General features: G+C 40.3%; 1 protein-coding gene across 5 annotated transcripts; it reads right to left on the bottom strand.

Moving 5' to 3' along the window:
* Positions 1-4,995: 4,995 nt before the first annotated feature.
* LOC110502610 (GTP-binding protein SAR1a) lies at positions 4,996-24,066 on the bottom strand. 5 transcript variants are annotated; one of them, XM_021580788.2, is made up of 8 exons: positions 23,734-24,066; positions 11,624-11,696; positions 10,944-11,063; positions 10,744-10,809; positions 10,513-10,616; positions 7,139-7,189; positions 6,022-6,153; positions 4,996-5,478 (listed from the first exon to the last, which is right to left on the bottom strand). In XM_021580788.2, exons 2-8 carry the CDS (start codon positions 11,679-11,681, stop codon positions 5,362-5,364), a joined length of 648 nt encoding a protein of 215 aa, XP_021436463.1. In that variant the 5' UTR covers positions 11,682-11,696; positions 23,734-24,066; the 3' UTR covers positions 4,996-5,361. The 5 variants fall into 5 exon arrangements, with proteins under 5 accessions (XP_021436463.1, XP_036816130.1, XP_021436464.1 ...); XM_036960235.1 differs by lacking the exon at positions 23,734-24,066 and adding an exon at positions 21,679-22,063; XM_021580789.2 differs by lacking the exon at positions 7,139-7,189.
* Between the last annotated feature and the right edge of the window lie 98 nt (positions 24,067-24,164).

Genomic DNA, 24,164 nt, shown 5'->3' with positions numbered 1-24,164 from the left:
TAAATCAAAGCTGAAATAAATAATTCTCGCAACTATTATTCTGACATTTCACATTCTTAAAATAAAGTGGTGATCCTAACTGACCTAAGACAGGGAATTGTTACTAGGATTAAATGTCAGGAATTGTGAACAACAGAGTGGCAGGTAGCCTAATGGTAAGAGCATTGGACTAGTAACCAAAAGGTTGCAAGTTCGAATCCCCGAACTGACAAGGTAAAAATCTGTTTTTCTGCCCCTGAACAAGGCAGTTAACCCACTGTTCCAAGGCCGTCATTGAAAATAAGAATTTGTTCTTAACTAACCTGCGTAGTTAAATAAAGGTAAAAAAACAGTTTAAATGTATTTGGCTACGGTGTATGTAAACCTCAGACTTCAACTGTATGTGGGGTACAGAGATGAGGTTGTCATTAAAAGAAATCATGTTAACCACTATTATTGCATACAGAGTGAGTCAATGTGATTTGTTAAGCAAATATTTACTCCATAAACTTATTTAGGCTTTCCATAACAAAGGAGGTTGAATACTTATTGACTCAAGACATTTCAGCTTTTCATTCATTTGTAAAATGAACAACATTTGACTTTGACATTATGAGGTATTATGTGTATTATATGTGGTATAAGTGACACATCTCAATTTAATCCATTTTAAAATCAGGCTGTAACAACAAAATGTTGAAAACGTCAAGGGGTGTAACAACATTCCTAACTATAGCAAAGTAATAACTTAGAGTGGGCTATTAGACCACCATTTCTCTCTATGGGTATTTAGTGATCTAGATCAAACTTGAGGCAATTCAAATATCATAGATTGTAGTCTCATATCCATTGCAATTTTAAGACAACCAACCATAAATGTGTCATAGCATTTAAGAACATAAAATTAAAATAAAAAATGATAATATAGCAAAACAGATTGTCCAAAATATTTATTTTGAAACTGATCTAAACCGAAGGAAAAAAAATCTAAATCAATAAACGACTGCAAGAGGTCATGCAGAATAATTTCACATTATTTACAAAAAGAATAAAAGGCACCCTCTATCTACTGCACTCTCAGATATTGTGACTCTGTCCTACAAAGCCTATTATCTTTAGTACCACACAAGTACTCTCATAAACTCAGCAAAAAAAGAAACATCCACTCACTGTCAACTGCATTTATTTTCAGCAAACTTAACATGTGTAAATATTTGAACATAACGAGATTCAACAACTGACATGAACTGAACAAGTTCCACAGACATGTGACTAACAGCAATGGAATAATGTGTCCCTGAACAAAGGGGGGGGGTTAAAATCAAAGGTATCAGTCAGTATCTGGTGTGGCCACCAGCTGCATTAAGTACTGCAGTGCATCTCCTCATAGACTGCACCAAATTTGCCAGTTCTTGCTGTGAAATGTTACCCCACTCTTCCACCAAGGCACCTGCAAGTTCCCGGACATTTCTAGGGGGAATGGCCCTAGCCCTCAACCTCCGGTCCAACAGGACCCAGACGTGCTCAATGGGATTGAGATCCGGGCTCTTCGCTGACCATGGCAGATCACTGACATTCCGGTCTTGCAGGATATCACGCACTGAACGAGCAGTATAGCTGGTGGCATTGTCATGCTGGAGGGCCATGTCAGGATGAGCCGACAGGATGTCAGGATGAGCCCACAGTCCAGCCTCTCTCAGCCTATTGTGGACAGTCTGAGCACTGATTGTGCATTCCTGGTGTAACTCGGGCAGTTGTTGTTGCCATCCTGTACCTGTCCCGCAGGTGTGATGTTCGGATGTACCGATCCTGTGCAGGTGTTGTTATACATGGTCTGCCACTGCGAGGACGATCAACTGTCCATCCTGTCTCCCTGTACCGCTGTCTTAGGCGTCTCACAGTATGGACATTGCAATTTATTGCCCTGACCACATCTGCAGTCCTCATCCCTCCTTGCAGCATGCCTAAGGCAAGTTCACGCAGATGAGCAGGGACCCTGGGCATCTTTCTTGAGGTGTTTTTCAGAGTCAGTAGAAAGGCCTCTTTAGTGTCCTAAGTTTTCATAACTGTGACCTTAATTGCCTACTGTCTACAAGCTGTTAGTGTCTTAATGACCGTTCCACAGGTGCATGTTCATTAATGATTCATTGAACAAGCATGGGAAACAGTGTTTAAACCCTTTACAATGAAGATCTGTGAAGTTATTTGGATTTTTACAAATCATTTTTGAAAAACGGTCCTGAAAAAGGGACATTTCTTTTTTTGCTGAGTTTATTATAGCTATGAGCAGCCAAGTCACCAAGTACTTATTTTACAGTAACAAAAACCATGTATACAGTTGGTAGACTATAGGAAATTGCATACATTATTTGTAACCTACAAAGTTGTGATAAAACCCTGGTATTACAAAATACTGCACTTTTGTATTAAACAATTTATAAACAAAAAGTGTTAATGCACTTGTAGTCACATTCATGTCATTGGTTGGTAGTGAAACAACTGGAATTTATCAATACAAAAACAGTCATTTATGAGAAAACAACAACTTTGTCCTCATTGGTAAAACCTGTCTGGTATGTAACTATTTCTAATGGTCAAATAACCTGAAAAGGCATGTCTTGAGGGGTGCTACTATATTAAGGAGTGAGACCATAGTATTACATATAGAACAGAATAATAGGATATCAATATATTCTTGAAGGAAGCGGAATTCTACTGGAATAGCCATGTAATAAAACATCAATTATCATCTGCATAGAGTCCATGTTTTGTACAGTAAAATACATGTAGGGCACCATTGCTTTCCTTTTATGATATGCATTTGAAAAGAGAAATGCTTAGAATAAATGTAAGGGTGCAGGCCTATACGCTTCGGCAGATACTTTTTTTCTATATTTGGCCTGGTTGGTATAGCAGACCTATCTCAATAACAATTTGAAATCATTTAAAATACTTCCGCTGTGCTTGATTGAGCTTGTATGTTGCAATAGAACCAACAGAAAATTCCCAGAAGTACAAACCTGGCAATCCAGGCAGGCTAAAGAAAAAGCTCAAAGTATTTGAAAGATTTCTAAAAGTATGTGAACCCAGGCCTGGTATGTAGTACAGTTGAAGTCAGAAGTTTACATACATCTAAGCCAAATACATTTAAACTCAGTTTTTCACAATTCCTGACATTTAATCCAAGTAAAAATTCCCTGTCTTAGGTCAGGTAGGATCACCACTTTATTTTAAGAATGTGAAATGTCAGAATAATAGGAGAGAGAACGATTTACTTCAGCTTTTATTTATTTCATCACATTCCCAGTGGGTCAGACGTTTACACACTCAATTAGTATTGGTAGCATTGCCTTTAAATTGTTTAACTTGGGTCTAAAATTTCAGGTAGCCCTCCACAAGCTTTCCACAATAAGTTGGGTGAATTTTGGCCCATTCCTCCTGACAGAGCTGGTGTATCCGAGTCAGGTTTGTAGGCCTCCGTGCTTGCACACGCTTTTCAGTTATGCCCACAAATGTTCTTTAGGTTGAGGTCAAGGCTTTGTGACGGCCACTCCAACACCTTGACTTTGTTGTCCTTAAGCCATAACTTTGGAAGTATGCTTGGGGTCATTGTCCATTTGGAAGACCCATTTGTGACCAAGCTTTAATTTCCTGTAAGACCCATTTGTGACCAAGCTTTAACCCCCGTGCATCATGGTTGGGATGGTGTTCTTCGGCTTGCAAGCCTCCCCCTTTTTCCTCCAAACATAACAATGGTCATTATGGCCAAACAGTTCTATTTTTGTTTCATCAGACCAGGGGACATTTCTCCAAAAAGTACGATCTTTGTCCCCATGTGCAGTTGCAAACCGTAGCCAGGCTTTTTTATGGCGGTTTTGGAGCAGTGGCTTCTTCCTTGCTGAGCGGAAGTTGATATAGGTGTCGTTTTACAGTGGATATAGATACTTTTGTACCGGTTTCCACAGGAATCTTCACAAGGTCCTTTGCTGTTGTTCTGGGATTGATTTGCACTTTTCGACACCAAAGTACATTTATCTCTAGGAGACAGAATGCGTCTCCTTCCTGAGCGGTATGATGGCTGCATGGTCCCATGGTGTTTAAACTTGCGTACTATTGTTTGTACAGATGAGCGTGGTACCTTCGGGCGTTTGGAAATTCCTCCCAAGGATGAACCAGACTTGTGGAGGTCTACAATTCTTTTTCTGAGGTCTTGGCTGATTTATTTTGATTTTCCAATGATGTCAAGCAAAGAGGCACTGAGTTTGAAGGTAGGCCTTGAAATACATCCACCGGTTAACCTCCAATTGACTCAAATGATGTCAAGTAGCCTATCAGAAGCTTGTAAAGCCATCATTTTCTGGAATTTTCCAAGCTGTTTAAAGGAACAGTACTCTTATTGCATGTAAAATCTTGACCCACTGGAATTGTGATACAGTGAATTATAAGTGAAATAATCTGTCTGTAAACAATTGTTGGAAAAATTACTTGTGTCATGCAAAAAAAAGATGTCCTAACCGACTTGCCAAAACTATAGATTGTTAACAAGACATTTGTGGAGTGGTTGAAGAACGAGTTTTGATGACTCCAACCTAAGTGTATGTAAACTTCCAACTTCAAATGTTTGTGGAAGGAGAGAGCAGCAATGTCGAAAAGACACAAACACGGAACTGTTACACCAATAACCCCTCTGAAATCCAATGCCAGCAACTTAAAAATAAACCATGGTTACAAACTGGTTCAAAGCGATGACATGTCCTACCCTGTAACGTCATCATAAGTGGGAGGAGAAATAATACTGTAATAATAAAACTGTTTGACTGACAGGTATGATGAGGTATGATTCAAAATGCCCACCACCACAGTACTTTCAGAAAGTAACAGATCATTATTGAAAATGACGTGTAATGACGTGTAAACTACGCAATATTGGTTTTGAAGTTTGAATTCACTACATAGGGCTCAGACTATAAAAGGGTGTACCAATTATTAATAGATTTTACTATTCTACTATCAAACATTTACTAACCCTACATATTTCAACACTGTTTGAACCCAAAGAAATATGTCCAAAACACAAGAGTATAAATACTGTATCAATAAAAATTTGTCTTAGAAATATATTTACTTATTGAGGCCACACTTTCTCAAATGTAAAAATGACAATAAATATAGCACGCTAGCAGTTAATAGCTTTTCCAGCGGGTAGATTCGTGAGGCATGTCCTCTTGTGTACTTGGCTGACCTGAACTTGTTACACATCCATCATAGTTGCTTGAACCATGCTGGAAATGACCATTTTATTTGAAATAATCATGGTCCACCCAGTAAGTTTTGAGTTGGCTGTATAGTGTGAATCTAGTAAGAGAAATAGTGATGGATCGATCAGTCAATGTACTGTGAGAGCCAACGGAAACCATCTCCGTATCCCTGCCTCTTCAGAACACTACACATGAAGATCTCCATGGGCCTCAGGTTCAGCTCCTTCAGTGACACATTACCCTAAGGAGAGAAACACATAGGCAGAAGAGACAAGTAAAGATTACCCTCCAATCCAACCTTTTCCTTTGCATTGGAGTCAATGTGAGACTACAGAGTTACCATAATAAACTACTACAATGAAGTGGATCCTAACTGTACCCTAAATCAGTCATTTGTCATCCACATTTAGTCATTGTCAATACTAGACCCAATTGCCTAGCTCTGTAGTAGTGTTATCACAATACCAGTATTGCAATACTATGATACCAGATTTACTTGGCAAATAGGAAAATACAAAGCAGACTTAACTCTATGGTCCTTCAAAAACCTATTAAAACACGTATGGAAAATAGTGTCGATTGTGTGCTTTCAAAATAAACCAAATGTGACAACATAATGCTGTTTTTTTCAACATTAGGACTGCTTTATGTTTTGTTTCTTTTTCTTCTTTACTTCTTAGTATGATGGTACTGGTACTATCTGATGTCAGTTGCTCTGGAGGCTGCTGCTCTAGAGGGTAAATTATGTTGTGTGCATTCAACAGTTAGCCCCTCTCCTCCTCACCTTTCCGGTAGTGTGTCCAATGAGTCCGAACATCCCTCGGAGTGCATCTTCACTGATTGCCTCTTGGCGGTCGATCTTATTCCCGAGGATAAGTACAGGCACATTGTAGATGGTCTCATCTGTTAACAGCGCCTGGAGAGGGAGAATGTAGAGGGCCAGTTAAACCTCTAAAAGTTCTACTAAGGTTTCATGTGATATTGTTTAAAGATGGCCATACCATGGATCCTTTAGCTATTTCAGTTGGAATTTTAGGACCCCTTTAGGTATAAAAGTAATTATTAAAAAAATATCCTATAAAATATTTACATTTGGCCTTTACTACTATTGCCCTTAGAAACGCATTGAATAAGACATGCATAAATGGCAAAAAAAGACAGTCAAAAAATAAATAACATCCTATATCTAGGAGATATAAGAAAGCTCACAAATATTTGTTGTTTTAGACACATATTTAACCGCTTATTTTTGTTGGCTTAAAACTACCTCCATTAATTTGATTTGGTTACCTTGAGACTAGTTCTGTGACACTTGTGGGGGTCGTGTTCGTGAGAATGTCATCTTTCCATAGAGTGGTCGTATTAGTTAGTAGGCCAAACCTTTCAGACGCTACAGACGTTTTCGTGATGAGACCTATTTTCGGGATGTCTCCTGGTATGACAAACAGCTCTGTAATGCTGCCACTTTCCACCGCAGATGCGGAAGGGCGACATAGGCGGATGCAGTGGATTGTGACGCAGCCCATGCAACTGATATCTAGCTTAAAGACGCACTATGCAGAAATCGCACCGAGATTTCCTGGTTGCTTAAATAGTAATAGTTCGTTTAATTTCAGTTTATGTGACAAAACAAACAAGTATAGTGTAGAGAATCATTGTACCATTTAAATGGCTGTGAAATACATTTTCCATAACCAAAAATATAGTATTTTCAGCTGTTTGAAGCTGGTGTACAAAACTGAAAGTAAAAAAAAAAAACTGGAAGCATAGAAATACTTTAAGAATGATGCCGGAGGGGATGACCAACTGATGACTAACTCCTAACCAACTGTGATATTTTGTTATTTTTTTCACATTGTTTGTAACTTTGTTTTCTGGACATCAGAACAGCGATTACTCACCTCGAACTGGAAGAAGACTTTTTCTTTAACGTGTCTGACGCAAAAGATATCCTGCTTTCTCGGGAACGGACCCAAATCCCCGTCATTTGCGTGAAGAAAAGACAGAGAAAAAGGGGTCGGAGGTAAGGCTGCCTTCAGAGAATTTGTAGACGAGTGAGTAAACCTCCACTACCATCTGTTCTATTGGCCAACGTGCAATCATTGGAAAAGAAAATGGATGATATACGATCAAGACTATCCTACCAACGGGATGTTTCACGAGTCGTGGCTGAACAACAACGCGGATAATATAGAGCTGGCGGGATTTTCCATGTATCGGCAGATACAGAGAAGCTACGTCTGGCTACGTCGGGGGTGTGTGTCTATTTGTCAACAGCTGGTGCACGATGTCTAATATTAAAGAAGTCTCAAGGTATTGCTCGCCTGAGGTAGAGTACCTTATGATATGCTTTAGACCACACTATATACCAAGAGAGTTCTCATCTATATTATTTTTCGTAGCTGTCTATTTACCACCACTAACCGATGCTGGCACTAAGACAGCACTCAACCAGCTGTACAAGGCCATAAGCAAACAAGAAAATGCTCATCCAAAAGCGGCGCTCCTAGTGGCTGGGGACTTTAATGCAGGCAAACTTAAATCCGTTTTACCAGCATGTCACATGTGCAACCAGAGGAGAAAAAAACAAAAACAACTCTAGACCACCTTTACGCCACACACAAAGATGCATACAAAGCTCTCCCTCGCCCTCCATTTGGCAAATATGACCAACTTTCTATCCTCCTGATTCCTGCTTACAAGCAAAAACTAAAGCAGGAAGTACCAGTGACTCAATACGGAAGTGGTCAGATGACGTGGATGTTACGCTACAGGACTGTTTTGCTAGCACAGACTGGAAAATGGGATTCATCCAATGGCATTGAGGTGTATACCACCTCAGTCATCGGCTTCATCAGTAAGCGCATCGACAACGACGTAGTCATCCCCACAGTGACCAGAAGTACATATCCCAACCAGAAGCCATGGATTACAAGCAACATCTGCATCGAGCTAAAGGCTGTTTATGTAATGCGGATGTTGCTTGTAATCCATGGCTTCTGGTTGGGATATGTACGTACGGTCACTGTGGGGACGACGTCGTCGATGCCCTTATTGATGAAGCCGATGACTGCTAAGCCCTCAGACGAACCATCAAACAAGCAAAGCGTCAATACAGGATTATGATTGAATCCTATTACACTGGCTCTGACACTCGTCGGATGTGGCAGGGCTTGAAAACTGTTACGGAGTACAAAGGGAAACCCAGCTGTGAGCTGCCAAGTGATGCAAGCCTACCAGACGAGCTAAATGCCTTTTATGCAACACTGAAGCATGCATGAGAGCACCAGCTGTTCCGGATGACTGTGTGATAGAGCTCTCGGTAGCCGATGTGCGCAAGACCTTTAAACAGGTCAACATTCACAAAGCCGTAAGGCCAGTCGGATTACCAGGACGTGTACTCAAAGCCAACTGGCAAGTGTCTTCACTGACATTTTCAACCTCTACATGTTTCAAGCATACCACCATAGTCCCTGTGCCCAAGAAAGCAAAGGTAACCTGCCTAAATTATTACCTCCCCGTAGCACTCACATCTGTAGCCATGAAGTGCTTTGAAAATCTGGTCATGGCTCACATCAACACCATCATCCCAGATACACTAGACCCACTCCAATTTCCAACATTCCACAGATGATGCAATCTCTATTGCCCTCCACACTGCCCTTTCCCACCTGGACAAAAGGAACACCTATGTGGGAATGCTGTTCAAGGACTACAGCTCAGCGTTCAACACCATTGAGCCCACTAAGCTAAGGACCCTGGGACTAAACACCTCCCTCTGTAACTGGATCCTGGACTTTCTGACGGGCCGCCCGCAGGTGGTAAGGGTAGGCAACAACACGTCTGCCACGCTAATCCTCAACACAGGAGCCCCTCAGGGGAGAATGCTTAGTCCCCTCCTGTACTCCCTGTTCACCCATGACTGAGTGGCCAAACACGACTCCAACACCATCATTACGTTTGCTGACGACAACAGTGGTAGGCCTGATTAGCGACAACGATGAGACAGCCTATAGGGAGGAGGTCAGAGACCTGGCAGTGTGGTGCCAGGACAAAAACCTCTCCCTCAATTTGAGCAAGACAAAGGAGTGATCGTGGACTACAGGAAAAGGCGGGCAGAACAGGCCCCCAGTAGCATCGACGGGGCTTTAGTGGACCGGGTCGAGAGTTTCAAGTTCCTTGGTGTCTACATCAACAACAAACTATCATGGTCCAAACACACCAAGACAGTCGAAGAGGGCACTATACCTTTTCCACCTCAGGAGACTGAAAATATTTGGCATGGGTCCCCAGATCCTCAAAGTTTTGCATCTGCACCATCGAGAGCATCCTGACAGGTTGCATCACCGTTTGGTATGGCAACTGCTCAGCATCTGACCGTAAGGCAGTGGTAGTGGCTTCCTGCCATCCAGGACCTATATACTAGGCGGTGTCAGAGGAAAGCCCAAAAATTGTCAAAGACTCTAGTCACCCAAGTCATAGACTGTTCTCTCTGATACCGCACAGCAAGGGGTACCGGAGTGCCAAGTCTAGGACCAAATGGCTCTTTAACAGCTTCTTGCCACCAAGCCATAAGACTGCTGAACAATTAATCAAATGGCCACCCGGACTATTGACATTGACACAGCCCCCATTTGCGGCTACTCGCTGTTTATTATCTATGCATAGTCACTTTACCTTTACCTACATGTACAAATTACCTCGACTAACCTGTACCTCCTGTATATAGTCTTGTTATTTAAATTGTGTAACTTTTTTTCATTTAAAAAAAACAACAACTTTTGTTTATTTGGTAAATATTTTCTTAACTCTTCCTTTAACTGCATTGTTGGTCAAGGGCTTGTAAGTAAGCATTTCACGGTAATGCTTGTAGTTGTTGTAGTCAGCGCATGTGACAAATAAAGTTTGATTTGATTTGAAATAGCGCACATAGAACAGATCTACCGTTTCTTAGACTTGTTTTCTTAGTCTTGTTTAGACTTGTGACAGATCTACCACTCAAATTTCTATGTAACTTTTTCGGGGGTCGCCCAAAAAGTTACATATTGCAGCTTTTAAACTGATGGATTTTGATCAGGATTTTTGTATTATGTTCATTAAGTTGATGCACGGGTGCGTCAATAGACTTAAGGATTTAATGCCCTGCTCGTCAGTGAAAAGCAATGGTGTATTGATTAGCATTTAGCCATACAATAACTACTGGGTGTAAGATCCTGTATACTGCTTTACTACTGCCATCTATTTTCTTTGTATAATTGTGTTGGGGGTTGCTTACATCCAGTTCAATTTTGGCTTCTTGTAGTCTCTCGTGGTCTGCACAATCCACCAGGTAGACTATACCATTTATAGCTGGGAGGTAGTTCTTCCAGATTCTTCTGGCTGTGAGTGAAAATCAAAGCAGTTTCATTGATCGCAAGTGACTTGTCACTGCCACTTAAGCCTTAGTATCACCTGAAGATTTCAAGACTTAACCATAAGTTAACCAAGTTTAAGTTCTAATGTGTACCTTGTGTGTGACCACCAAGATCAAATGTTGTGAATGTCATCCCAGCAATGGTTAACTCTTCTGATGCTATGGGACAGAGGCAGACAAATAGACTACTTTAGGAACACCAGACAAAGGTCATTCAATAAGAGCACTTAAAAGAGAACGATGGACAGCCATAGGTAAGTAAGCAAAAGGTGTCTGAACCTCCTTTGCCTTACTGGGATGTAGGGTTGGCACATGCTGTCCCAGTCGGTCATCTCTGAGCATGTGCAGTAGTGTTGTTTTCCCAGCATTGTCCAAACCAAGGAACACCAGCTTCCCAGACTTCTTATACAAACCTGGAGGGAGATACAAGCGAAGAAACAGTCTATTTACCATCAAATTTAATGTAGGAAAATATGATGCTGACAATACGACATGGGATTGAATAGCTGATTTGACCATAATATGATTAGGTTAGGAATGAGCTTGAGAAAGAAAACACAGTTATTGGTACAGCATGAGTCAAACGCTACAGATACACTCAGAAATAAAGTTGATCACTCTTCAGTATGTAATTCATCTTTCTTCAGTAGTTAGTTTGAATGATTGAATGGTTTAAATTGTATTATAAACTGGGTGGTTCGAGCCCTGAATGCTGATTGGCTGACAGCAGTGGTATATGAGACTGTATACCGTGGGTATAACGACATGTATTTTTACTGCTCTAATTAAGTTGGTAACCAGTTTATAATAGCAATAAGGCACCTCAGGGCTTTGTGATTTATGGCCAATATACTACGGCTAAGGGTTGAATCTAGGCACTCCCCGTTGCGTCATGCATAAGAACAGCCCTTAGCCGTGGTATATTGGCCAAATACCACACTTCCTCTAGGCTTATAGCTTAAATGCACTGTACCTAGTAACTGCAGCACACCACTGAGGCCTCTGTAGATCCAGTTAAATATAAACGACATGTCTGTTATCTTCACCTGAAACAGAAAGGTTAAATAACAAACAGTCACTTATAGTGTTAATGAAAATCCTGACGGTACTTAACTCTTAACTATACTCAGCTTCATTCATTAGAGGACAGACGAGGGCCAACTACAATTATGCCACGCAAGAGAAAGTTAGACATATTGCCTCTACACATTGCTTCTGGCTCTACCCATTTCTATACCCATATACTACACATTTTATTTGTGAAAGAACAAGCAAAGTGCCAAATTTCCCAGACATTTTCCATATGCACCGAATTTCTCTCAAATTGTGTGCACAAATTTGTTTACATCCCTGTTAGTGAACATTTCTCCTTTGCCAAGATAATCCAGCCACCTGACAGGTGTGGTATATCAATAAGCTGATTAAACAGCATGATCATTTCACAGGTGAACCTAGTGCTGGGGCCACTAAAATGTGCAGTTGTCACACAACACAATGCCACAGATGTCTCAAGTTTTGAGGGACCGTGCAATTAGCATGCTGACTGTAGGAATGTCCACCAGAACTGTTGCCAGATATAGAAATTAACATTGAATTATCATAAGCCGCCTCCAACATCGTTTTAGAGAATTTGGCAGTACCTCCAACTGGCCTTATAACCGCAGACCACATGTAACCATGCCAGCCCAACACAATTGGCCATTTGAATGCACAGAGATACTGTGACGAGATCCTAGGAGGCCCATTGTCATGCCGTTCAGCCGCTGACATCACCTCATGTTTCAGCATGATAATGCACGGCCCCATGTCGCAAGGATCTGTACACCATTTCTGGAAAATTTAAAATGTCCCAGTTCTTCCATGGCCTGCGTACTCACCAGACATGTCAACCATTGAGCATGTTTGGGATGCTCTGGATCGCTGTGTACAACAGCGTGTTCCAGTTCCCGCCAATATTCAGCAACTTTGAACAGCCATTGAAAAGTACTGGGACAACATTCCACAGAACACAATCAATAGCCTGATCAACTCTACGTGAAGGAGATGTGTCGCGCTGCATGAGGCAAATGGTGGTCACACCAGATACTGGTTTAATGATCCATGCCCACATTTTTATTTTAATCAACAGATGCATATCTGCATTCCCAGTCATGTGAAATCCATAGATTAGGGCCTAATGAATGTATTTCAATTGACTGATTTCCAGAACTGTAACTCTGTAAAATATTTGAAATTGTTGCATGTTGCATTTATATTTTTGTTCAGTGAAATAACAAAATCTCTAACAAACTGTTAGAGGTGATACAATTTGTTCATCAATGAAACATGATGAAATAAAAATACAGAAATAGTCTATTGAAATAATATAACAGCTAAAATCACAAATCACACAGCGCAATAGACTTAGTCACACCTACAGTGGGACAAAAAAGTATTTAGTCAGCCACCAATTGTGCAAGTTCTCCCACTTACAAAGATGAGAGAGGCCTGTAATTTTCATCTTAGGTACACTTCAACTATGACAGACAAAATGAGAAAAAAAATCCAGAAAATCACATTGTAGGATTTTTAATGAATTTATTTGCTAATTATGGTGGAAAATAAGTATTTGGTCACCTACAAACAAGAAAGATTTTTGGCTCTCACAGACCTGTAACTTCTTCTTTAAAAGGCTCCTCTGTCCTCCACTCGTTACCTGTATTAATGGCACCTGTTTGAACTTGTTATCAGTATAAAAGACACCTGTCCACAACCTCAAACAGTCACACTCCAAACTCCACTATGGCCAAGACCAAAGAGCTGTCAAAGAACACCAGAAACAACATTGTAGACCTGCACCAGGCTGGGAAGACTGAATCTGCAATAGGTAAGCAGCTTGGTTTGAAGAAATCAACTGTGGGAGCAATTATTAGGAAATGGAAGACATACAAGACCACTGATAATCTCCCTCGATCTGGGGCTCCACGCAAGATCTCACCCCGTGGGGTCAAAATGATCACAAGAACTGTGAGCAAAAATCCCAGAACCACACGGGGGGACCTAGTGAATGACCTGCAGAGAGCTGGGACCAAAGTAACAAAGCCTATCATCAGTAACACACTACGCCGCCAGGGACTCAAATCCTGCAGTGCCAGACGTGTCCCCCTGCTTAAGCCAGTACATGTCCAGGCCCGTCTGAAGTTTGCTAGAGAGCATTTGGATGATCCAGAAGAAGATTGGGAGAATGTCATATGGTCAGATGAAACCAACGAATAACTTTTTGGTAAAAACTCAACTCGTCGTGTTTGGAGGACAAAGAATGCTGAGTTGCATCCAAAGAACACCATACCTACTGTGAAGCATGGGGGTGGAAATATCATGCTTTGGGGCTGTTTTTCTGCAGTGACCAGGACAACTGATCCATGTAAAGGAAAGAATGAATGGGGCCATGTATCGTGAGATTTTGAGTGAAAACCTCCTTCCATCAGCAAGAGCATTGAAGATGAAACGTGGCTGGGTCTTTCAGCATGACAATGATCCCAAACACACCGCCCGGGCAACAAAGGAGTGGCTTCGTAAGAAGCATTTCAAGGTCCTGGAGTGGCCTAGCCAGTCTCCAGATCTCAACCCCATAGAAAATCTTTGGAGGGAGTTGAAAGTCTGTGTTGCCCAGCAACAGCCCCAAAACATCACTGTTCTAGAGGAGATCTGCATGGAGGAATAGGCCAAAATACCAGCAACAGTGTGTGTGAAAACCTTGTGAAGACTTACAGAAAACGTTTGACCTCTGTCATTGCCAACAAAGGGTATATAACAAAGTATTGAGATAAACTTTTGTTATGGACCAAATACTTATTTTCCGCCATAATTTGCTAATAAATTCTTTAAAAATCCTACAATGTCATTTTCTGGATTTTTTTTCCTCATTTTGTCTGTCATAGTTGAAGCGTACCTATGATGAAAATCACAGGCCTCTCTCATCTTGTTAAGTGGGAGAACTTGCACAATTGGTGGCTGACTAAATACTTTTTTGCCCCACTGTATATAACCTCCAATAGAGCCCCACAGTGGAGGTGTCATAATACCCATAAAAACTAGCAGTCAAACAAGGACATGGTTCCAATAATTTTTCCACCATTAATTTATTAATTTTAGAAACACTTAAAATAATTGCTGTTTCCTTGTAGGTTAACCCTAGCATGACGTTTTGATAACCATATAAATCGCTCTAGAACAAGGTTGCTTTTATCAATATTAGAGGTTGACCGATTATGATTTTTCAATACCCATACCAATTATTGGAGGACCAAAAAAAGCCGATATCGATTAATCGGTATATATCTATCTATATATAGATATCTTTGTAATAATGACAATTACAACAATACTGAATGAATACTTATTTTAACTTAATATAATACATAAATAAAATCTATTTAGCCTCAAATAAATAATGAAACATGTTCAATTTGGTGTAAATAATGCAAAAACACAGTGTTGGAGAAGAAAGTAAAAGTGCAATATGTGCCATGTAAGAAAGCTAACATTTAAGTTCCTTGCTCAGAACATGAGAACATATGAAAGCTGGTGGTTCCTTTTAACATGAGTCTTCAATATTCCCAGTTAAGTTTTAGGTTGTAGTTATTATAGGAATTATAGGACTATTTCTCTCTCAACCAATTGTAGTTAATATACATTTGACTATTGGATGTTCTTATAGGCACTATAGTATTGCCAACCTAATCTCGGGAGTTAATAGGCTTGAAGTCATAAACAGCGCTGTGCTTCAAGCATTGCGAAGAGCTGCTGGCAAACACAGGAAAGTGCTGTTTGAATGAATGCTTACGAGCCTGATGCTGCCTACCACCACTCAGTCAGACTGCTCTATCAAATATCAAATCATAGACTTAATTATAATATAAATTAACAAACAGAAATACGAGCCTTTGGTCATTAATATGGTCAAATCCAGAAACTATCATTTCGAAAACAAAACGTTTATCCTTTCAGTGAAATATGGAACCGTTTCGGATATTATCAAACGGGTGGCAACCCTAAGTCTAAATATTGCTGTTACATTGCACAACCTTCAATGTTATGTCATAATTATGTAAAATTCTGGCAAATGAATTACGGTCTTTGTTAGGAATAAATGGTCTTCACACAGTTCGCAACAAGCCAGGCAGCCCAAACTGCTGCATATTTCCTGACTCTGCTTGCACTGAACGCAAGAGAAGTGACACAATTTCCCTAGTTAATATCGTCTGCTAACATGGATTTCTTTTAACTAAATATGCAGGTTTAAAAAAATATACTTGTGTATTGATTTTAAGAAAAACATTGATGTTTATGGTTAGGTACATTGGTGCAACGATTGTGCTTTTTGGCAAATGCGCTTTTGTTAAATCATCACCCGTTTGGCGGAGTAGGCTGTGATTCGATGATAAATTAACAGGCACCGCATTGATTATATGCAATGCAGGACAAGCTAGTTAAACTAGTAATATCATCAACCATGTGTAGTTAACTAGTGATTATGTTAAGATTGATTGTTTTTTATAAGATAAGTTTAATGCTAGCTAGCACATTACCTTGGCTCCTTGCTGCACTCGCGTAACAGGTGGTCAAGCCTGCCACACAGTCTACTCGTGGATTGCAATGTAATCGGCCATAATCGGTGTCCAAAAATGCCGATTACCAATTGTTATGAAAACTTGAAATCGGCCCTAATTAATCGGCCATGACCTCTAATGAATATATTCAGCTATTTACTCAGATTCTAAAATGCTAATTAGCATCAAAGTAGACATCATGCAAGACTACAAATCTGCAGCTCCTGCACTTCATCTCTAGCTGACACCTTTGCTAGCAGGTAGTGTCAATTTAAAACTTGCACAAGACAGCTCACAGAATTGTCAATTTAAAGAAATGTAGCCAATTTATTAATTGCTAAATGTAGCTAACATTATATAGTTAATCCAGAGATTCTTACATTTGCCTCGATTTGGTTTGCTTCCCAGATCATCATGGCATTTGTAGTTCTTTATGATAGCCACATTAGCATTTCATTTTTGGGGTGGCAAATACAGGTGAAGATATTGTTAAGTCACCTTGTCCTAGAGAGATTTGCACGTATATCAAAACGTCATGCCAGGGTAAGCCTACACAAAACACAGACCTTATTTTATGGTGGAAAAAACAATTGAAATCATTTCTCCGTTTGACCGCTAGGTTTCATGGGTATTACAACCAATGTTCCCACGAATTGTTTGGGCACTGAGCAGATTTCAGGTCTGATGAGAGCAAATTTCAATGACTTGTGCGTGCGTTTACTGTAACCACTGAGGCTGTACCCACTTTAAGTTAGTTTTAAGTGGCCACTGTGGCTATTTGATCATAATGTACGCCTACCATCAAAAACAATGGAGAAAATGCATCCCATTACATTTTAACATGGAAATAGCTGTTCTACCATTCAGCCTACAGTAGCAGCCAATGTGTGGTACCAGTTCAATGTAGGCCTATATACCATGAGACTTTTGAAGAAAAAAAACAACACTTTACAAAATAAAATGAATTATTATTCCCATACTATTATTACAGAGAATCAGACTAATTATATTGGCAAATTTTATTTGACTCGCTTTTCAAAGAGGTCTAGAAATGTATACGTTCTGTGCTCTTGTAGGAAGCAATCACAGCCCTATTGCTGACTACAAATTATCTTTCACTGGGCTAATATCTCACTAACTAGCAAAGGATATGAACAAAATGTGCACACGTGGCTACGTGGCTACATACATCACTTTGATCTCAAATCAAGCTAATTTGCTCACGACCGCTCATTCTGTAAACACAGTCTGTGTAGAGTAAGAGCTGAGTAGTGCATGTCAACTCAATAGAATCCTACTCCGATGCGTTCTGCCAATAACAAAATCTCTTGTATAGTTCATTTTGTATCGTATGTTTGTATGTTGCATTGAAAGTGGCTAATATTGCATTGATTCGATCACAATTGCCAAAGGGAAAAAGGGAAACATTGATAGTGTTTACAGGGAAAACTCTAGAACAGAGGACACCAACCTTTTCTGAGTCAAGATCACTTTGAGTCAAAATGCAAGCCTCGATCTACCATTAAGATTTTTTTTAACATGACTTTAAAAAAAAAGCCTATGCAACACTAACCAATTTAAAACAGTACTGTAACAATGAAGTTTGTGCTGTAAGCTATAGGCCCAATATATTATCACCGCATATTGGCTTTGCTTTAATTTCCCTGCCAATGCATTGTTGTTCTTGACCAATCTTTTTAAATTATATTTCAACATTTGAGGTAGGCTATATGATTAACAGATCTGTTGATGTATTACTTGTGAAGCACAGCTGAGTGAGTGTAACAGATACAAAAACGTGTATTTCCTAGGGTTTTCCTCAGATCAGCCTTGGGAGGTTGAGCAACAAACTGACCTGTGTCTCTGTTGCCGAACACATTTAAATTCACCACAGTATTTAGTAGTAATGACTATGGTTAAAAAGAATCGGAAACCTTCCGGTAAATTTCAGGAACAGTGAACCTTTTTTGTGGGATACACATAAGAAAATTCTAGGTCTTGTGGCATATTTTGGTTAAACTATCCCCAATTCAATGGAATTGCAACCCTCTGCATGCACAGTGCATTCTTCCATCACATGTACAACTGATTCTCAAGGTCTTGCACACTAATGAGATGATTTGAGCCCACACTACTACACTGTCTGAGCTAAGGACTACATGCTTTCTGGTAAGTTTTGATTACAATACTGTGTGGGGTGAATATACAGTATTTTATATGACATACATCATTTTTTATTAACTAGTAAATAGTAGCCTACAGCAAAGTGTGTTTAAATAATTTCTAAATTGTTAACAATTTCTGCTAGTTAGTTTTTGCTACTATGTGGGTTTAGCTTGTTTGAGCCTGCTAACTGAGTGTTAATTCACCTGTTTCCATACATGTTTCATTTGTTCATTCATTTCATCATGTATCTTACAAAGGAGTTGTTTAATCTAACTACTTAAGTATTTATCTGTACATGGAATTGTATTTGTTTTTTTAAAACAATTTTTACATGAAAATGCCACAGGCACTATCTGATGTGGGAGACATTTCACTGCACCTAATGTAGAAGGAAAAGCTGTGTACATTTGCAAATATTGTGCCAAATCCCTCTATTCGAGGTGAAAATGATGAATCAGACACCTTATCGATAGCAACAGCTCATGGTCCTCCTGGAATCAGAATTTATTTTGACACAATGGAGGAACGTAGTCAGAGAAATTCTGATGAATGTCTTGCTCGAGCTGTGTATGCAACTGGTTCACCTCTGATGCTCACAGGCTATGTGTATTGGAAGAGATTTCTGAATGTTCTTTGCCCAGCATACACCCCTCCAACCAGACATGCTTTATCTACTCATTTGCTGGATGCAGAGTTCAACAGTGTTCAAGTGAAGGTCAAGCAAATCATAGAGAAAGCAGACTGTATTGCAATCATCTCTGATGGGTGGTCGAATGTTCGTGGGCAAGGAATAATTAACTACATCATCTCCACCCCTCAACCAGTATTCTACAAGAGCACAGACACAAGGGACAACAGACACACAGGTCTCTACATTGCAGATGAGCTGAAGGCAGCCATCAATGACCTTGGACCACAGAAGGTATTTGCACTGGTGACAGACAATGCTGCAAACATGAAGGCTGCTTGGTCTAAAGTGGAGGAGTCCTACCCTCACATCACACCCATTGGCTGTGCTGCTCATGCATTGAATCTGCACCTCAAGGACATCATGGCACTGTAAACAGTGGATACACTCTACAAGAGAGCCAAGAAAATCGTTAGGTATGTGAAGGGTTGTCAAGTTATTGCGGCAATCTACCTCACCAAGCAAAGTGAGAAAAATAAGAGCACCACATTGAAGCTGCCAAGCAACACCTGTTGGGTGGAGTTGTCATCAGTCTCCTGGAGGGGAAGGAGTGTCTCCAAGAAATGGCCATATCACAGTCTGCCGATATGGACAGCCCCATCAAGAGGATCCTCCTGGGTTATTTATTTTGGGAGAGTGGTAAGCAGCCTGAAACTCCTGAACCCTATAGCAGTAGCCATTGCACGAATTGAGGGAGACAACGCCATCCTGTTGGATGTTGGAGGTTGGAAAGTGACAGTGAAGATGAGGCATCAGAGTCTGATGTTCAAGAGATGGACAGAGAAGACATGGAAGCCTGAGAGGAAGACAACCAAAGCTTTAGTTTCTAGACTATAATTTTACAGATGTATGTTGAAAACATTTTTGGGAGATGCGATGGATCATTGGGGATCATTCAATATTCCCGATCTTTTGTTGTTCAGTGAAATCCTCCCATGTGAAGAGTCAACTAATTTAATTAAAGTTCAATTTGTAACTAATTGTTGTTGCTGTTTTTTTTCTATTGGAAGGATTTAATCATTTGCAATTATGTCTACTTATGATAAGGTAAAAGGTTTATGTTTCTGGCTCCATATGATATGGTAAATATATCCTATGCAAAACAACATCTACATTTAAATGGTATTAATATTAATTTGCATATTCCCACGTAAAGTTTCCACCTCTGAATATTCCCCAAAATGTGCAACCTTAGTAGTGGCACTTTTCCTAATAGTATAGGGTGAAAAAAATACAAATAACTCACTGTATGCAGCCGCTCAGATTACATGGTTAATAGCATGGAGCATCCACCGGCAATACATCCCAATACCTATGACAGGTTAGGCCCCTTACCCCAAGGCAGTAGTAATATAAAGATAGTTCTGCTTTAAAATAATGAGACTATATTACCAGTTTTAAGGAAACACAACTGGCTTTTGCTAGCACAGAATAACCTACGGTAACCTACCTCACGTGCAAGGTTAGCCTAGCTTGAAGACACTATATCAGATATCCCAATAACAAACTAAAATAACGAATGACACCCGTTACTGTGTTCATGGGGTCTGTATGAGGTCTAATAGAAGTAACGTAAACTCACCCCATTCCTTACAAATGTGCCCAACTGCAACATTCAAACGAGTCTGCAAAGAAAACTAATGGGACTATAGCGACTGTGTTGCCTTCAAAATCGGGGGTGTGAACTATGTTTCTATTCAAGCGTTGATCGACATGGTAATGGCTCTATAGTATTGGAGAAAAGTTTCAAAAACGGGCCCTCCTTTACATCGTGGCGTGTCATGTCGTAACGTACAGCATGCATAAAGCAACTATTTCTGTCTTACAATCTCTCTCCACCAGGTGTAGCACTTCTCTCATCCTTTAGAAACAAGAAATGGACAGTGACGGGGTAAGGGTGGGATACCTAGTCATTTTTTGCGTCATCATTCTCAAAGCCGCTGTTCACTTCTAAGATCACTTTAGCACCGCCCTAAAAACCCGATTCGAATTCGATACAAACCTTCAAATAGGTATGTAATGACACATATAAACTCTTTATAGTGTTTTATTTACATTTTAGAGGTGATAAGTTGGACAGATCGAGTGAAAAAAAGCAATTTTCCCACAGACATCTCCTTCTCACCATCACGCATTAGTTTCGCTTCCCCACCTGCCATTTTCAATTTGCCTGCTTGAATTATGCAGAAACGGGCAGCGTTTAGGTCATGTCATTTATTTTGTTGGAAAGGGGAGAAATTGTGCTTTACAATGGTATTGACATTACAGTTGATCTGGAAGTGTTACGTTTTTGGGGCGCTAAAATAAGGGCAATTGTACCGACCAAGGCGATGTACGAGTATATGTGAGTTTACGTTAGTCTGCAACGTTGTCACGGTAATATTATTCTCCTTTGAATGGCTAATTAGGCCTAAATGTTCAGTATTAGGTGTCCCTTCTTATCCTTGCACTAACGTTACTATGTAATGTCAAACAACTGAAAAGTCCCCAACTTTAGATTTCCTCTTCTTTCAGGTCATAAACAGAAAGTTCAATTACTTCCAGGGAATATTTTAGAACTAACGTTAAATCACTTCAACTCACGATAACAATTATTTGATGTCCACCACTCCGGTGGGTAACGTTAGACAGCTAGCATCACTCTGGCGAAAAAGACAGTCACTCGGTGGAATGGAACAATCCTCTTCCAGAACTAGCACGTCCTCTTTCTCCAACGATACTCAAGACGTAAGTTACTTTCTGAATTCGGCTCCTCTCTACTCGTTATCGTCCTTTCTCTCCTCCTTTTACAACACACTTGCCTGCGCACTCCCTCGCGCCATCTCTCCCGGGGACCTTTTTAGAACAGGTGTTGTGCCGAAAATGACCCCCTGTCAGAATTGTCCCCCCTTCGCGATCTTCATTGCTGCTACTTGCTTGCGAGTTGAGACTTCTGCTCTCCACTCCGTTGTAAATTTAGCCTACATTTCACTGATCTTAATAGCAGAACGCATTTTTGTCTGCAATTTTCGGTTTGGCTATTTGTTTCAAGTGTATGTGGCGGTTCTCGCTTCTCCCCCCCCCCCCCCCCCCCCCCCAATGTTTATTGCTTGTCAACATTTTACTCCATGTTTAAGATAACACACATACATTCATTATTCATTTCGGTTGCCTATCCGGAGGTGAAGTTTGTTCTATAGAAAGTATTTGACTCTAGCCACATAATTAAGGAAATTAGAAGGGAGGGGGGGGATTCTGGCAGGGGGGAGATTTTCGGCACAACACCGGCAGTGATGTCACCTGGCTCACAGTAGTCTCGGAAAGCCATATTCTTAGACTCCACCACATGAGCATACATTTAAATAATTGTATTTTTCTGGGCTGATGGTGCCTACATATCTGAAGGTCAGTCTGCCTCTCAACATCCCTCCACTCTCCCTTTCCTCCACTGACACTGACCAAAAAGGGCCACCATCTTCCAGCTGATGGTGAAACTCGAGTCACATGGCATTATTTCTGCCACATGCACAAATTCATGTTACTCCTATTAAAGAGAGAAAATGAAATATTCCTTGACATAAACTCCCCAAGCCACTAATAACACAAGCCACTTTCCTACACACTCATTGCTGCTGCAGTGCAACGCTGAGTAGAAATAGGAACACACATTTTATGGCTTATAAAAGTGTTGACAGTGCTGAGTAAGAACTTAAACATGAACTCACTAATAAAAACAGCATCTCTTTGCTGTATTTGTTGACAGTCTCTGCATTGTGCATGGTGATCTTAGGCTTGTGTGCAGCTTCTCAGCCATGGAAACTCATTTCATGAAGCTCCTGAGGAACAGTTCGTGTCCAGAGGCAGTTTGGAACTCTGTAGTGAGTGTTGCAACCAAGGACTGACAATTTTTACATGCTTCATCACTCAGTGGTCCCATTCTGTGAGTTTGTGTGGCCTACCACTTTGTGGATGTGTTTGTCTATGGAGATTGTATGGCGGTGTGCTCAATTTTATACACCTGTCAGCAACAAATATGGCTGAAAAAGCCTAATCCACTAATTTGATGGGATGTCCACATACATTTGTATATATAGTGCAGGTAGACAACTGTCACCCATTCACACTAACCGGGAGCTGGCTTACTGATCATAGCAGTCAGACTGTCTATAAAAATAGTCCAGCAAGAACAAATTGTGGCTACAGATGACATTTGATACCTCTGGGGCAGCCATGACTGACTGATACACAAGTCACATTCTTGATAGTGTCTACTAACTTGCTGTGTGAATATCATGACAGTGACCTTAAGGACTAATTCTAGAGTTTACCTATATCTGCCCGGCTATGATAAAACGCAAGGTTGTTGGAGTAAGATTTGTTATTGACTACAGATATACAATGGACAATATAATATAGCTATAGGCCTACTGTTGTTGACACCATATAGTAATCCAGTCTGGAAGCAGGTGACTGTAAACTTGCAACATCAGCGTTGCTAGAATATACATCAGTGTAAACAAGAAACAAGCCGAGGCAGAAAAGTTCGCAAAACAACCCACTCCAATTGATCAAACTCAAAACATACTGGCCTGATTGTCTGATAAACAAGTGTGTAACGTTGATTTACATGGAACTGATGGCAAAAATGTGATCATTTACCTTGTGTCCGTGGCTCTAACACGTCCCGTTACTTTTGGTCAAGGCTTTTTTTTCCGTGAATGACTGGTCCAAAAATAATTTGAGTTTACCGGAACTGCGTAACAACTGCTATTGGGACAGGCGTCACGTAAAATTACAATCCCATACCTTTATAATTAGATTTTCTAAGACAAGGAACTCAGAATCTCACATCAAAACACAGTTTATATATTTTTCAAATCTAAAAATACACGAATGGCAATTTACCACTATGCAGAGAATGTTCCATAGGGCGGCACACAATTGCCCCAGCGTCGTCCAGGTTAGGGAAGGATTTGGCCGTCATTGTAAATAAGAATTTGTTCTTAACTGACTTGCCTAGTTAAATAAAGGTTCAAAAATAAAATGACAATTCCTGAGCGCCTTGGTATAGAAAATGGCCGCTAGATGGC

Source organism: Oncorhynchus mykiss, chromosome 23 (genome assembly GCF_013265735.2).
Source record: "Oncorhynchus mykiss isolate Arlee chromosome 23, USDA_OmykA_1.1, whole genome shotgun sequence".
NCBI classification, from domain to species: domain Eukaryota; kingdom Metazoa; phylum Chordata; class Actinopteri; order Salmoniformes; family Salmonidae; genus Oncorhynchus; species Oncorhynchus mykiss.
Note: the sequence above shows the minus strand (reverse complement) of the source record. Positions and strands in the feature narration are given on the sequence as shown.

Bases quoted from the DNA above. Each gene is read 5' to 3' on its own strand.
- LOC110502610 (XM_021580788.2), bottom strand. From the start codon at position 11,681: ATGTCGTTTATATTTAACTGGATCTACAGAGGCCTCAGTGGTGTGCTG. The intron at 7,190-10,512 runs GTAAGCAACCCC...CCGAGAAAGCAG, and splicing joins AAGCCAAAATTGAACTGGAT to GATATCTTTTGCGTCAGACA. The intron at 5,479-6,021 runs GTGAGGAGGAGA...TTCTCTCCTTAG, and splicing joins TTGGACACACTACCGGAAAG to GGTAATGTGTCACTGAAGGA.